This window comes from Dipteris shenzhenensis, chromosome 6, assembly GCF_047967505.1.
Source record: "Dipteris shenzhenensis isolate YYH24624 ecotype China chromosome 6, Dip_SZ_1.0, whole genome shotgun sequence".
Classification (NCBI taxonomy): domain Eukaryota; kingdom Viridiplantae; phylum Streptophyta; class Polypodiopsida; order Gleicheniales; family Dipteridaceae; genus Dipteris; species Dipteris shenzhenensis.
This window is the reverse complement of record NC_141601.1, coordinates 35,990,560-36,006,951: the sequence shown is the minus strand read 5'-3', so window position 1 is coordinate 36,006,951 and position 16,392 is coordinate 35,990,560. Positions and strand designations below refer to the sequence as shown.

General features: G+C 44.8%; 1 protein-coding gene across 1 annotated transcript in view; it reads right to left on the bottom strand.

The window, feature by feature from the left end:
* Positions 1-16,392, bottom strand: part of ATO (splicing factor-like protein) — a 71,473-nt gene that overhangs the window by 29,629 nt on the left and 25,452 nt on the right. Inside the window, exons 5-6 of the mRNA XM_087375865.1 lie at positions 15,060-15,156; positions 14,795-14,959 (exon numbers count right to left, since the gene is read on the bottom strand). Coding sequence (XP_087231991.1) covers positions 14,795-14,959; positions 15,060-15,156 — 262 coding nt within the window. The remainder of the gene's footprint in view (positions 1-14,794; positions 14,960-15,059; positions 15,157-16,392) is intronic.

The following is a 16,392-nucleotide window of genomic DNA, read 5'->3' as shown; positions in this document are numbered from 1 at the left end:
GCTAAGCCATTCCTCCAATTCCTCAGGAGAGGTAGAATCACCTTTGAACTTGGGAAGTATAATCTTGTCTTTCATATCTTTGTCTTGATGAACAGATCCTTTTGGTTCAATAGATTTAACTGTTTGTATATATTGCTGGAATATCATTACTGCCCTAAGATCTGCTGGTAGCGATTTATATTCATGAAATTTTTGACACAACTCTTCAGCTGCTGAACTGTTACTATTAGGAGTCTTACCATGTGCTGAATCCTTATCCATATGAGTTGTAACTGCACTAGAGTGATAGGTCCTTCGAGCAAAAGCCATAAAACCAACCGGTTCAGTTACATGTACAGCATCATCATCATCATCATCATCATCTAAACCTAAGTCTCCATCAATTTGGAAATCCACAGGTCTCTTTCCATCATAGATTTGACTTCTCCTGAGCTGATCAAACCTTTGATTAAAAGTGGCAGACATGTTCTGCATCCTTTGGTCAATCCTCTCATTATTGGTCTTGATCTCATTAGTTAACTCTTTGGATATATGTAGCATTGGATCCATACAACTCTTTATAATCTGCTCCTAGTTAAGGGAAATTTGTACTTGAGAAGTTACTGCCTAATTCCCTTGAATATTGCCAACATGAGGATCATTGGGCTCAGAAACTACAACCTGATCATCAATCACTTCCTTCTCTGAGATGGACTCAAGGATACCCATGGGCTGCTTACTAGCTTGACCAATAGACCTCTTTACAGGCATCTTTAATGACTGGAATCAAGAATAAATTGCACTGTCTTAAACCCTAATCAAGAACCGGTACCAAAAGCCCCAAATGCTAGTCTTGCCCTAATTTCACAGGTCAACTTTCTGAGAGAAAACTTGAAATTTCCCACTAGCTTACGCGATCCTTATGCTAAGACTGAACCAAAGAGCCAATCAGGAGTAGAAATTCATAACATTACACCTAGATTGCAAGAAATTGCCGGATCTTTTGGCAAATATCAAACCTACGCTAACTGTTGCAACTAAATTTCGAATTGCTCATTAACAAAAGTCCAAATCAATATCACACTTAATCACTTGCATCCATGGAGCTAGGCAACCATATGCACTAAAGCTGACCAGAAATGGAGCTGTACATCAGAAATTCGCAGCAGTTCCTCCATGCCAGCGAGTCCAAAATTGCTCATAACTCCCCCAAACCGTCTCGGATCACCACCAGACTTAGGGAGCAGCCTCAAGAGATTAATGCCAACAGATCAAGCCAAGAATGACTTAGTTTGGCGCAGGAAAACAGCAGATCGTCACTTTCTTCAGTTTCTTGCGCCAGAGAGAAAACCACTTCAATGTTCACTCAATCCTCCACCATTTTAGGATTCCCACACACCATTTTAGAAATGATCAGGGAAGCAAGGGCTTTCCACTGATGCAAGAAGCCCCAAATTCTGAGCACTTTGAAAATCAGGGTTTCTCAAAGCCTGCCATGTGGCAGCTCACAACAGAGAGCACATCTGGCACTAAATTTTTGCACAGAGGTAGGCCCTAGGCTCAAGAGTAGACGCTCCAAATTTCAAAGTAATTGGATAAAGAATTTTCCACAAATTCCCACGAAAAGTGCTCTGATACCAATGCAACAGGACTGCTCCTAACTGACAGAAAAAACCACCAAATTTGGTAGAATATGCAGGAAGGTTAGAGTAGAGTAGTACCTTATGTTTTAGGAAAAAGATAGGGATAGGAGGTCATGGGCTGGACCTACAACAAGGACTTGTGAGGGGCTGCACAAGGACAGGAGGAAATCAATCCTTTTTAGAATTCCGCTGAGTATTGAAACTCTTGCTGTATATTCTATTTCAGTAATGAAGTACAAATCTTGAATGAAATGCCAAGTACAACTAGAGCCCTTATATAGGTATGGCCCAAGGGAGTACAAAGCAGTATTTCTTATGGGATTACCTCCTAGGATGCCACATAGCAGCTTATGGTATCCCCTAAAGAAAGGGAAAAAACACTTACAAGCCAATAAAGGCCTTTCCACTAACTTTAGCCTAAGTTTAGCCTAAGTAAAAAGTAACCCTCTGTTACAGTAATCACCCTGATTACTGTCTTCTGCCCCCCTTTGCTGAATATTCTGTTATCTGTTTGAGAGCTTTTCTTCCCACATCAGTGCGGAGATGTCACCAAGAACAACTCTTCGATTACCACATTAGCTTTGGCTTTTGTTTCACTCTCTGAATATGCGTCAGACTCCTTCCTCCTATTTTTCTGATCCGCCTTCTTCTTTCTGCAGTCCTTCGCAAAATGGCTTGGCGTGTCACAATAGAAGCACTTCTTCTGCTTCTTCCTCTTGAAAGTGCCCTTGTCCTCAGAGTCTTCCTTGGACTTGCCACCGTTAGGCTTGCTCTTCCCTTTGCCAGTGTAATCCTTCGCCAACAATGCCTTGTCGTCTTTGTCGTTGTTATGGAGCTTCTCCCTAGCTTCTTCCTGTAGCAGTAATGGACCCAACTCCTCAAAAGTCAAAGGCTTGGTCCTCTGTCTTGTTGTCACAGTCGTAACAAGGCTTTTGAAACTACGAGGTAGCCTCCTCAGTACCATCAAGGCCAAATGGCACGAGTCACCTTCTCACCAACTGATGCTGTAAACTACTCGGTGCTTTCTATCAATTCAAACAACGGATTTTGCAGAGGCATTTGAATGAGATGATTGCGAGTTGCCAAACACATATACTTAAACTTAAGAGTTTGCAATTAAGCTGGAATTAAGACTTATACAGCTTAAACACAAAGTGACATCATTGGAGAATGCAATATGATTGAGGGGCCAAGACGGCCCCCCCCCCTTATCCAGGCTCACTTTATTCTTGAAAATGGAGATACAAGACCAAGGTGCAATGCACCTTCCAAACTGATGAACTCAGTGAAAACCTAGGACCTAGATACAAGACTCAAGAGCATATGTACAAGGTAGACAACAAAAAGGAGGACTCCAAGCTCAAGTTTCAACTCTTGGCTTGCCCAATCCACAAGGAAGAAGCCTCCAACAATCACCACTTACATCCAACATTAGAGACAAGCACTAGTTTCTAGAAAGATAGTAGAAACAACATGAAATAGTGCTGTAAATGAGATAAACTTGACAATACAGGCTCCCTTCGTGACTTGACCCTTTTGTAGATGAAGTCCTTGATGCCTCTGAAGCTACCTTGGGTGAGGAGAGTGTGGAAATGGGGCTGGAATGAGAACAGCTTAGAAAAACAGCCTGTAGGCTAGAGAGAGAAAGCTTTTATGGAGTGATAGCTGTAGTGAGAGAGTGCCAATGCTGATCCCAAGGGAGGAGATCTAAGAGAGGAGCTGCTGCTGTTCCAGAGGTGCACAGAAAGGCAGATTTCTGCAAGGGAAATGGGCTGGAACAGTAGAGAGAGAAATTCTGCAGTAGAGAGAGAAAGACTGCAGCAAGAGAGAAAAAGGGGCTGTGGCTGCTCCAGGCTAGGTGAAGGAGAGAGGATGCTGCTGCTGTTCCAGAAGAGCTGAGAGGGGGCAGATTTCTGGAGAGGAGGGGCTGGAACTGTAGAGAGAGAATGTGCTGTTGTAGAGAGAGAAAGTGCTGCTGAGGTGAGAGAATGGCCTGGGGAGAAGCTGGCTGCACCCAAGGAGCTGGAGAGGTTTTGCTGCATCATCCAAAAGGAGGGAGAAGAAAAGTGACGAAATTGTCAAGTGTGGAATGAAGGGGAGAGGCCTTCTTTTATAGGCTCAGCCCCCCCCCTAGGCCTAGAGTGGAAGGTGGACACTTGTCCCAGATTTTTGGTGGGCTGCAGTCCCAAAGAGGACAGCCCACAACTTGCCCCAAATCTACCAGATTTGGGGCCAAACACTTGGCCTGCATGCCCTGCCACTTGCCATGCATGCTGCCACATGTGTGGGACAGATGGACTGACCTGCCAACTCAGATTCCATGTGGCAGTCTGCCACGTGTCAGCTGCCAAAGAGTGTACTATTCGTAACTTCAGTTTGGCCATCCGTTTGAGGATGAAAAGCTGAGGAGAAACTTAGAAGAGTTCCAAGGTTCTCAAACAAAGCCTGCCAGAAGTTACTAGTGAACTTTGAGTCTCTATCTGATACTATAGACTTGGGCATGCCGTGGTGTCTAAAGATGTGTCTAATAAATAAATGGGCAGCTTCAGGTGCCTTGAGATTCTTTCTACAAGGAATGAAGTGGGCTTGCTTGCTGAATCAATCTACTATCACCCAAATCATGTCATGATTTTGATTGGTCCTGGGAATTCCTGTAATGAAGTCCATGGTGATGTGTTCCCATGGTCTCTCAGGAATGGGTAGGGGCTGAAGTAAACCCTTGGGTTTTCCTCTCTCATACTTAGCTTTTTGACATGCGAGACAAGCTAAAATGTAGGCAGCAGTGTCCTTTTTCATGTTAGGCCAGTAGAAAAATTTATCCATGGCTGAAAAGGTGGCCACAATACCCCTATGACCAGCATAGGGTGGGTTATGGCTTTCCTCCATCACTTTAGATCTAAGCTGCTTTGTGATACATAGTTTGTTCTCCATGAATAAATAGCCATCCCTGATGTGGTAGGGATGATGGGTGCCTCCATCTTTCAAATGTGCCCATGGCTGAGCAAAATCAACATCTCCCTCATAGAATTCTTTGAGGGCTGTTAGCTCATCATGATAGGGAACTGAAATATGGTGAAGCCGTGGTCTACGAGAAAGGGCATCAGCCACTACATTCTCTTTTCCAGGAGTATATTGTATCTGAAAATGAAATGATTGCAGGAAGGTAGACCATTTCATATGTCTCTCTCTGATCAGAGGTTGAGTTAGAAAATATTTAAGACTTTCATGATCAGTTTTTACAAGAAAATCTATCCCTAAAAGATAATGTTTCCAAAGTTTGAGAGCATGAATTACAGCTAAGAGTTCTTTTTCATAGATATCATAATGAAGTTCAGCATCTCTTAGCCGTCGGCTTTCAAAGGCCACAGCATGACCATTCTGGGTAAGAGAAGCCCCAAGGCAATCACCACTGGCATCAGCTGCTACTAGGAATGGTTTCCTTAAGTCAGGAATGATAAGTACAGGAGCTGTAGTCAGGGCATGCTTTAGAGCATTAAAAGAGTCCTTTTCTTTTTGGGTCCATCTGAACTTCAGATTTTTCTTAGTGAGATCATGTAGAGGGGCTGCAAGTTCAGCAAAATGCCAAATAAACCTTCGGTAATATGAGCATAGGCCTAGAAAAGACCTTACCTCATGGGCATTCTTCAAGTCAGGCCACTCTACAATTGTCTGTATCTTGGCTGGGTCCATACGGACACCTTCTCGTGAGATAGTGTAACCAAGATAGTGAATCTCAGGAAGAAAGAACTCACTTTTCTTCTCATTGATGTGAAGAGCATTTTCAGCTAACATTTGAAATACAATCTTTAGATGTTCCTTATGCTCTTCCTCATTCTTGCTGAAAATGAGGATGTCATCAAAGAAGACGGCAGTGAACTGTCTATAGTTCCTGAACAACCGTTCCATCAGTCGATTGAACGTGGCTGGGGCATTAGTAAGGCCAAATGGCATTACCATATATTCATACAGCCCAAATGTGGTTCGGAAGGCTGTTTTATGAATGTCCTCAGGTACAACTCGTACCTGATGGTAGCCACTTTTAAGATCTATGCGGCTGAAAATTTCAAATCCTCCTAAACGATCAAAGATATCATCTATACGAGGAATTGGGAAACGATTCTTAACCGTCTGTTTGTTTAAGGCTCTATAGTCTATGCACATCCTGAAGGTTTTATCCTTCTTTTGGACTAGTAAGACAGGAGAGCAAAAAGAAGAACTACTGGGTTGGATCAATCCCTTGTCCAAGAGTTCTTGGACTTGCTTGAAGATTTCATCTTGTTGAGATTGACTAACTCTATATGGGGGTCTATTTGGAGGTGAAGACCCTGGAACTATGTCAATTTTGTGATCCTCTGGTCTCTCAGGAGGGAGGTGACTAGGAAGTTCCTGAGAGAAGCAACTAGAGAATTCATGAAGGAAATCTAATCTTTCTTTTGTGAGAGGATCTGACTTTTCTTCACTTGGTTGCTTATCGCGTACAAACACTAGAAAAGAACATACTCCTTTCTTAAGCAAATTGGGAGATCGTGCATGACTTACCATAGGAATGGTGTTTCCTGAAACTCCCGCTGTAATGCTCACATCTCTACCCTTATGTTGGAGGGTTAGAATATTCTTCACATAATCGATTCGGGGATTGACTTGCTTATGCCAGGGCATGCCGAGAATTACATCTGATCCTTGAAGTGGTGCCACCATGAAGGGTAGATGATCCAAGTACCCCTGGATGTGTACCCGAAGCTTGCCGATGATGGGGTACACCTTCTCTTCTTGGTTCTTGAAGGCTGCAGTTGCCTTCAAGGCTTCTCCTTTATCCTCTGGGGCTATCCCCAAGTTCTGTGCCATCTCATGAGAAATAAAGTTGTGAGTAGCTCCACTATCGAACAAAAACAAAGCGGATTGATCCTTTACCTGACCCCATGTTTTCAACAAACTATGGGTGTCGTTTACAGCTCCCTTTTCTGGAGGTGCTTCCACCTTGTTAACTACCAAAACTGGCTTTTTGAGGGCTGCGTCTTTGTTGCTGCTGTTTTTGGCAGCTTGAGGGCATTCGTAGAAGTTGTGGCCTCGATCGCCACACTTGAAACACCGCCCTTCGGAATTATACTTTTGCTTCTGTTGTGGAGACAATGAGCTGAAAGTGCGGGCTGCTTTCTTCGAAGGAGGCTGGCTGGCTGACTTTTGCTCTTTTGGTGCGTCCTTTGCTGTCTCCTTACCCTTTTGTTCCTTGGAAGAGGTTCCCTGGGACTTTCGCTTGTTGTTGCTGCCATTCCGCTTGTTGGAGAAAGATTGTTTCTTCTCCACCTTCAAGGCGATGTTGATGGTGTCTTCGAGAGAAGTAGGAGTGGCAATGTCCACCTCATGCTGAACGATATACCGTAGGCTAGCAAAGAACTTCCTTTGCTGCTCTTTTTTATCCTTCCTACTGAATGCTTGAACTTTTAACAAAGTATCCCACAAACGATCAACATACTCACTGACTTTCTCTTCTTGGCGTTGGCGGAGGATGTCCCACTGCACCATTGTATCTCTCTTAAACTCCTTAGGCAAGAAGTGCCTCATCAAGTTCTTCTTGAAGTGCTTCCAGGTGTGGGCTTGCTGTCCAGTGTTGACCATAGCTGCCCACCAAAGTGAAGCACGGTCTTGCATGTGCAGGACAGCAAACCGGATCTTCGCCTTGTCCTCGTACTCGTCCCCCTCAAAGAAATACTCGAGGTCTCGGATCCAAGCCAGCAAGACCTCGGGCTTGTCCTCTCCCTTGTACTTGGTAAACTTGAAGAGCTTATCTCCAAGAGGTACCTTATGCTTTGCATACCTTCGTCTCTGTGGACGTCTCGAAGGAGATGGACTCCGATGACGCCGTCTACCTCGAGGAGGGGAAGAAGAGGATGATCTTCCCTCCTTGTTGGAGTTGGTGTTGTCCGCACGGCCTCTTCCTTGGGATTGGGCCCTTATGTCATGAGTTTCTGCTTGGCTGCTTTCCAGCAATTAAACCTGTTGAGCAATGTTTGCCAAGAGAGCACTCAACTCATGCAAGTTAGGAGGAGGGTTAGGTCCATTGGCTGCCATGATGACAAGATGACTCAATGAAGGAGAGACTCAACAAGAGAAAGCACAGAGTACAGGACCACTGCCTAAGCTCTGATACCAATGTAAACTACTCGGTGCTTTCTATCAATTCAAACAACGGATTTTGCAGAGGCATTTGAATGAGATGATTGCGAGTTGCCAAACACATATACTTGAACTTAAGAGTTTGCAATTAAGCTGGAATTAAGACTTATACAGCTTAAACACAAAGTGACATCATTGGAGAATGCAATATGATTGAGGGGCCAAGACAGGCCCCCCCCCCTTATCCAGGGTCACTTTATTCTTGAAAATGGAGATACAAGACCAAGGTGCAATGCACCTTCCAAACTGATGAACTCAGTGAAAACCTAGGACCTAGATACAAGACTCAAGAGCATATGTACAAGGTAGACAACAAAAAGGAGGACTCCAAGCTCAAGTTTCAGCTCTTGGCTTGCCCAATCCACAAGGAAGAAGCCTCCAACAATCACCACTTACATCCAACATTAGAGACAAGCACTAGTTTCTAGACAGATAGTGGAAACAACATGAAATAGTGCTGTAAATGAGATAAACTTGACAATACAGGCTCCCTTCGTGACTTGACCCTTTTGTAGATGAAGTCCTTGATGCCTCTGAAGCTACCTTGGGTGAGGAGAGTGTGGAAATGGGGATGGAATGAGAACAGCTTAGAAAAACAGCCTGTAGGCTAGAGAGAGAAAGCTTTTATGGAGTGATAGCTGTAGTGAGAGAGTGCCAATGCTGATCCCAAGGGAGGAGATGTAAGAGAGGAGCTGCTGCTGTTCCAGAGGTGCACAGAAAGGCAGATTTCTACAAGGGAAATGGGCTGGAACAGTAGAGAGAGAAATTCTGCAGTAGAGAGAGAAAGACTGCAGCAGGAGAGAAAAAGGGGCTGTGGCTGCTCCAGGCTAGATGAAGGAGAGAGGATGCTGCTGCTGTTCCAGAAGAGCTGAGAGGGGGCAGATTTCTGGAGAGGAGGGGCTGGAACTGTAGAGAGAGAATGTGCTGTTGTAGAGAGAGAAGTGCTGCTGAGGTGAGAGAATGGCCTGGGGAGAAGCTGGCTGCACCCAAGGAGCTGGAGAGGTTTTGCTGCATCATCCAAAAGGAGGGAGAAGAAAAGTGACTAAATTTTCATGTGTGGAATGAAGGGGAGAGGCCTTCTTTTATAGGCTCAGCCCCCCCCCTCTAGGCCTAGAGTGGAAGGTGGACACTTGTCCCAGATTTTTGGTGGGCTGCAGTCCCAAAGAGGACAGCCCACAACCTGCCCCAAATCTACCAGATTTGGGGCCAAACACTTGGCCTGCATGCCCTGCCACTTGCCATGCATGCTGCCACATGTGTGGGACAGATGGACTGACCTGCCAGCTCAGATTCCATGTGGCAGTCTGCCACGTGTCAGCTGCCACGTCACTCCCAAAAACCCTAAAATTTCAAAGTTGTCAGAATTTAATTCTGATCGCACCCACGGGTTCCTAACAGCTTAGACTATCTATTGACGTACTCTAAGGTCATAATTGAGCCATACTGAGCTCATCTGTTTGTCGTCTTATCTTGTATCTCCATTACTCTTGGCAAGCTGCCAGGCCCACACCCAAAGCTCAGGGAACATTCTCTTGAATGGTTCCTAGGTTGGTATGCAATCTGTGCATTTGATTGGTCCCATGTTTGGGTACTCAGGGGTGGAGTGTGGTTTCTAGATGTCCCTCTCAAAGAGAGGCCATCACTCTTGTGGGTCACTAATGCCCATAACCCCAAGCAAGGGGGTCCACCCTCAAATGCTAGACCTAGTCCCCATTGTCCGTAACTGAACAGAAGGAAAACATTTCATTTCTTAATAAGCATACTATTGAAAAACAAAAAGAAATAGTACCGAGCAAGTGGATACATGTTGAAGTAGGATGACAGATGCCAGTGAATCCCTCACCACCTTGACCTTCATCAAGTGGTCATGTACCGAATCTCCTTCATCCCATATCAAGGTTGTAGAGCTGATGCTGAAGAAGCAAGATCTGGAATGTGTTGTCTGTCTTGTACAGATCCTTCAGAATGACCGACGCCTCTACTGACGTCTCGACCATCTGAATGTGAGAAAGCACAGAGTCCAACATAGTCTCTATGATCAATGCTAGGGCATGGGCACCTCTGTCTTCCCAAGCTTCGAGCTCCTCTCCATCTACAGCCATGAGTATCTTCCCGTGTTTGTCCACCATATCCTCCGGCTTCGCCCCACTACTGTTGTCAATTTTCACAACTTCCAAGCCACTAAATGACTCCGGATCTTTACCTTCCAAATCGGGTAATTTGACCATCCAGTTTCCCAGACTCTCCAAACTTGGGGAGAGAAGGAAAGGAGAGCAAGGGCTGAAGAGGCTTCTAAGATCGACATCTATGCTGCTAAACCACACAGCAAAGTCTAACAAACTCAACCTTCCGTAGACCAAAACTCTAAACGCATCTAACTGAACCTGAGTCACCCTCCTTCTCACAAGGGCATTGTCCTCCAGTCGTGGAAGTCAATTCCCAAGAGCTTCTGAATCATTGTCATCCTCAGCAAGGTCCTTGCCTTCAGGCTCCCACACCTGTGAGCCTCTTACTTGGGCTCTGATACCATTTTAGAAATCGACCAACAAAGGGTACCCACAGAGGAAGACTAATAGAATAGCTAAGGATCTCACACAGTGTGTGTGGGGTGTGGAATCACAAACTTCTTAAACTTATGTGCATAGGATAGATGTGCAGACTCATCAATAGACAATGAACCAACCAAAAATAGAAGACACCAAAATAATATATTTCCGTCCAAAGCAATGGACACAATACAAAAGATATAGATCCAAAGTCCCACCAATGGTGTGGTTCTCTTATCTTACCACAAGGTCCTTCTCCTATCTGTCAAGTATCTCTAGACTCGCGCCTATGTGCTCCACCTCGAGCTTCTGTAGACTTTCTACCCAGATCCAAACACCTTGCTACCCTAGAAGACAGCCAAGGTCCAGCCCTAGATGAACTCTGTCTCAGCAACTCCTAGTTTCCTCTGCCACCTGGATGTAGACCTGAGGGTGTGAGTATAGCTGCTCCTCTGATGGCTGATCTGTTGAATGAATTATGAGGCCCAAGGCCTCTCCTTTTATATGCAAAAACCAACTGGTAGACCCCTTCCTGGTCGACTTTCTCTGCCCTAAAAAACCAACCTGGTTGGCTGCCCCTACCAGCCCAACCAGGGCCCTATATAAGGGCCTTTTCTAGGCCCTTTTCCAGCCTTTGTTCCAGGGCATAAAGCCCTCCATTTATTGCAGGATTCAGCCCCCTGGGCCAGCCCATCTCCAGGCCTGATTTGCTAGCTCCAACCAGACCCACCAGCCTCGGCAAATGGCCAACCCAGGAGCTGCTGCTCCCTTCCATGGTTGTGCCACTTGTAGGCTCAGTTGCAAGCTGTCCATCTGCACACAGATGCCCTCCACATAGGCGCCTTTATCTGTGCAATCCCCCGCCATGTCTGCTGCTCTTGACTGACCTCCTGCCAGGTTAGATTCAGGACTTGCTGTCCCCGCCATCTGCTCCTTCCATACGTTCCGTCCGTTGCAGCCATGCTGGTCTCTTTGATGTGAGGTGCTGCCCGTGTGGCAGCCCCCTCTCTTTCTGTTCTCTTGGGCACATCCTGCCCTAGGTCTCCCTCCCCCACGTTCTCCTCATATGGGGGCTTACAAATGGGGAGGTGACCTTTCCAACACTCCCGCCATTGGTTTATGCAGTCCTCATGGCTTCTCTGCCTCTTATCCCTTCGGAGTTGAAGCTTTTCTGGGCACAAGGCAGCCACATGCCCCTCTTTGCCGCATCTGCAGCATTTACTTGCAAATATCTTTGAAGTGAGTCCTGCCCGATACTTCCTGAGTTGAGTCTTGTCTGAGACTTTCTTGAAAGGTGAAACCTCCAAATATGAGTCCCAAAACTTCTGATTATAAGACTCAACTGTATCTTGTGCACCCATATGCATACTTTCCCAACCAAGGAGGGCATGGTCCCGAAACTCCTTGGGAATGAGCTGTTTATAAAAGGCTTTCTTGAAGCCCTTCCATTTCTTGGGAGGTGTATAATTAGCAGTTTGGGCTATCCACCATACACTGGTTGGACCAGTCAAATGCAAACCAACCATACGAAGTTTCGAAGACTCACTGAAATTTTCCAAACTAAAGGCAGCATCAAATTGCCTTATTAATTGCATTGCCTTCTCGGCTTGACCATATTGGCCATTATATGTGGCAAATCTCCCACCATTTTTGAACTCTTTAGTCTTTACTCTCTTGCTAGACTTCTTCTTCTTCTTGCCTCTGCCAGCTGAGTAATCAGCTCTTTGTAGGCATTCTATTTATTTGTCTGCATACCCTCTACCTGCTGAACCTGGTCAGTCTCTGCCATTCCCTCGTGGGATGATTGGGCATACTATTGTGAAGCCATCACTGCAACTTATCTGAGATTTGCACACTGTGTATGCAACTGATGCACTCAACCTTTGCTTTCAAGGAGAAAATACCTCAACAAGAGGTATAACGCACTCACAACTTAGCCCCAACTCTTACAAGAGCTGTAAAGTCAAAGAGCATCAATTTCTGTGTTATCCCTTTCTGGCGTTGCAAAATGCACTCAAAATGCATCTAATTCCTCTTCTCTGAGCACAAAGGCCTACATTTCATTATTTCCCTGCAAATCTCTGATTTTCTCTGTTTTCTGCTGATTTTCTGACATAAGTGCAAACTAACGGCGTAAACTGTCTCTACAACCTTTTTTTTTAACAGTTATTGGATGAGTAACCGGCTGGTTATACTAACCAGACCAACTGGCTCTGGTCTGGTTAGATGAACAAACTGGTTAGTCTGTGACTAGGCCTGTAACCAGAGTAACTGGGCTGGTTACACTAACCAGACTGGTTTGGTTGAGCCAGACTAACTGGACCTCTAACCAACTCACTACCCAGGATTAGATTAGATTACCCCCCTCCCTGGTCAGGCATGTCAGCAAATCTGCCATGTCAGCATGTGCCACATGTCTGCCACGTCGTTGCTGCCCTACTTGCCACGTGTCAGCACTGCATCTGCCACATCATCACACGTGTAGCCACATCAGTGCCACGTCAGCTCTGCATGGAGTGCCACGTCAGTGCGCCACGTTAGCATGTGCCACGTGTGATCTAGCACATCATTTGCTTTGTCAACGCCTAGGTGGACAGGTCGCAACGTCATCGCCATCTTCAAACACCCACCTACAGAGAACGCTGTGCATGGAAGCACCATGTGTTGTCACCACAATAGAGACGTCCATTCGGAGTACATATGCAGTGATCGGCTGGACCATCGCCAATCGAAACCTCTGTGTGCTCCGTCTTTCTATCTCTATCATTGACACACGTGATGACCAAATCAACTTGGCCTAAAGGTTCTTGTGCTAAGCAGGCTGAACAAAGACTAGTGGAAATTCCAAGTTCACCGTACGAATAGGGAGATTTCGCTTCTGCTAAGATGGTTAACCACGGTTACCCAAAGAACCAAGGCGCTGACTTCGGTCAGAGAGTGTTGACTTCGGTCAATGAGACTTGGCTTACACCAAGAGGGTTAACTTTGTTAACCAAGATGCAGCAACCTCGGTTGGGGAGAGACTTGGGCATAATTAAGAGGCTTTGACTGATGGTCAAGCCCCTTAATTACGACCAAGAGGGTTGACCTCGGTCGACCAAGGAATTTGTTCTATGTTTTGTGCACATGTTTGCTTGGTGGGGATGCCCGCAGTGACTAGGATTAGTCCACAGATCATTATTTGCATGCAAAGTGATAAGCTTTGATGGGTGCCATGGTTGTGCGCTTTAGTTTATTATCGCAGGTATCAAGCGGGATTGAGAACCTAAGCTCTTTTGAGCTCTACGCTCAGCTAGAAGGCGTCCATGTGACCAAGGGCTATGAAGATCCTAGAGCTTTGTCCTTTGTGGCATGTAACTAGTTTTTAGTTAGTTATTTTGACAAGTGGCATGTTGCCAAATGAATGAGCCTTGAGCTCTTGTAAAATATTCACGTTTTGGAAATTTTTGTAACACAGCTCTATGCCGAACTCTTGTACTACTGATTTCTTCTCTCAAGTAATAAAAACCTTTGGGGTGGTCCAGCCCGACAATTTGTCTTGGGCCCTAGTGCTGTGTGTGAGAGTGAATGAGAGAGAGTGTTTGCTGTAAATGAAAGACAATGAGAAGGAGATATCTATGAGGTTTCCTAAAGATTGCATTGGTATCAGAGAATGGCAAGGATTGTCCTCTACGACAATCTCGATCAAAGAAGTTGCTGCTGATGGGAGCAAAACGAGTGCCAGCAGCTTGAAAGCTTTGAATGAAGCAATCAATGCTTCTGAGGAGTACATGCATCGATCTTTGTTATACTAAGCTAGCCGATGAGGAACTGCAACTGATGGAGAGCCAGCTATTATGTTGACGTAAGGCCAGACAAGTTGTTTGGGTGCAATGAAGCTGGAAGCCAAGTGATAACATGGCCATTGACGCCTCTGGCGCAGTTCTTGTGATCATGCAGGGATTTCGATGGGAGATTGACTTTGGAGTATTTACAGCTTGGTGACAAATAAAGTCTCTCTTCTTCTCTTCTCTCTGCTGTCTATTCTCTTAAGTGAGGCTTTCATTAGTGAGAGCATTCTAAAGTGCTTGGAAAGAGTTCCTTGTACCAAGGTTTGAGTGATTCAGACTTATATTCTCTAACAAATGTCACTATCTATTGAGACTGTCTTAACGTTTTTGTTTTTCGAGAATGGATCTAATTCTATTAAAAAAAAGAGCTGCAACAAAAACCATCTTTACAAAGATCTCCATAAAGTAGCAGCCAAGCCAAAAAATTTGCCGCATGGCCATTGTCTGATTTCTTTTGAGAAAAAATACTAGGAATGATCTTCCTATATGAAGCTTTAAATTAAGCAGAGCAGTGCTTCCACAATAACACAAAAACAATTAGTCAAGTGAGAACATAGGTAGGTAGGTTTTCCAAGAATAGGGACTAGGGTAAAGTGAGAGAAAGTTAGCGAGGTAGACTCACCTGCTTAAGCTTCTCAGGCCCGAGTTCGATGAGTTCATCTACTGATTCATAATCATCCATGTCAATCATCAGTTCAGCACCATCAGATTGACCAAATTCCATACCCTTATCCTCCCAACCTTGCACAATCCCAGCTTCCCACCGATCTTCAAAATCTGCCTCAACCTGCATATGATACTATTTATTTGATGCTACAACACGTAACTTAAAGTTGTTCTATGTCTTTAAATATTCAATTTCATTCCCCAAAGCAAGAGATTCTAACCTTGGCAAATATCTTGTCCACATCTTGAAGCGGTTGCGTCCGTTCAAAAAAAGTAAGAAGATACCCCGATAAGTTTGCAAGATATTCACTATATTGCCTGTACAAGCAGGTAGAAGATTTAGAGCCTTCAAGCATAGCCACTCATAGACAAGAAAAAGACACCATAGGTCCTTTAAACCAGCATGGAACCTACTACAAAGTTAAATAAAAACAAAAAATGCTAAAATGCATTTTCAGACAAACATATAATAGACTAGGAGACAAGTAGAGAAAAAACCATAACCAACCTCCATTAACCAGTATCAACACAAAGCTTAGGTTTCTTCTCAAACTAAGCACCCATGACCGCATCATAGGACTCACAATACTCAGGCCATAAAGTATTTTATACTCTTTAAGACTGCATCAGTGCACAATTCGCAACACACCCCTTTGGCTTTGGTGGCACATTCATTTGTCTGAGAAAATGACAAATGACTAATATAAATTGATGCTACTTTTGAGCATATGGAAAGTCTATCCTACTCATCAACGTGTTTGTGGATTTTTTGCATGTAAGTAGCCACTCCATGCTCCCATCTCAGAACAATCTATCCCAAGAATAAAAGGGATGATGTTGGCCACTACACAAGCTAGCATGAGAGAGTCAGTTGCCACAGCCACACCAGCCTCTACATCAGCTAAGGTTACATCCCTCACCTGGTCCACTCCGAACTGTGAGGGACCACTCAGCTATCGTGCAGCTTATTCATTAGTATGTTGCTCATTTTCCATTAGTACGAATTCAGGACGAACAACCTCAGCTCACCATGAGGCAGTTACGTGGCGGCGGCTTTTGGGCCAATAGCCATACTAACCCTACCATGCATGTCACAAATTTCATTTGGCATACGTGTGTGTCCAACCTTAGCTCATTTTTTGCCACCCTAGTATAAACTTAACTTGGAAGATGAGTTCTCTTCTTTCCCACAACAGCTTGCATGTGTTGTCTATAGTAGCACGGTCATCACACCGGCACAGCAATTGGGTGTGTCAGAAGACAACAAGCTGAAGCAGTTCATAGGATTGGTCTTTGAAGGTAAGAGGAAGGGCCACCTCGAAGAACAAACGAAGGCTCTTATCAGAGCGTATGGCACAACTAAGGGGCCCGCAATTTATTGTCCTATTCAATATGGGAAGCTCTACAGATGCTATCTCCCCACAATTAGCCAAGAAGATGGGGTACACTCTGGTAACTCATTAGCTTGCCATGATGGGCTCATGCTTGAAGAATTCACACAAATCACGCATAAGGCCACTCATTTTTCTTTCTCAATTCAAAAGACGGGACTTC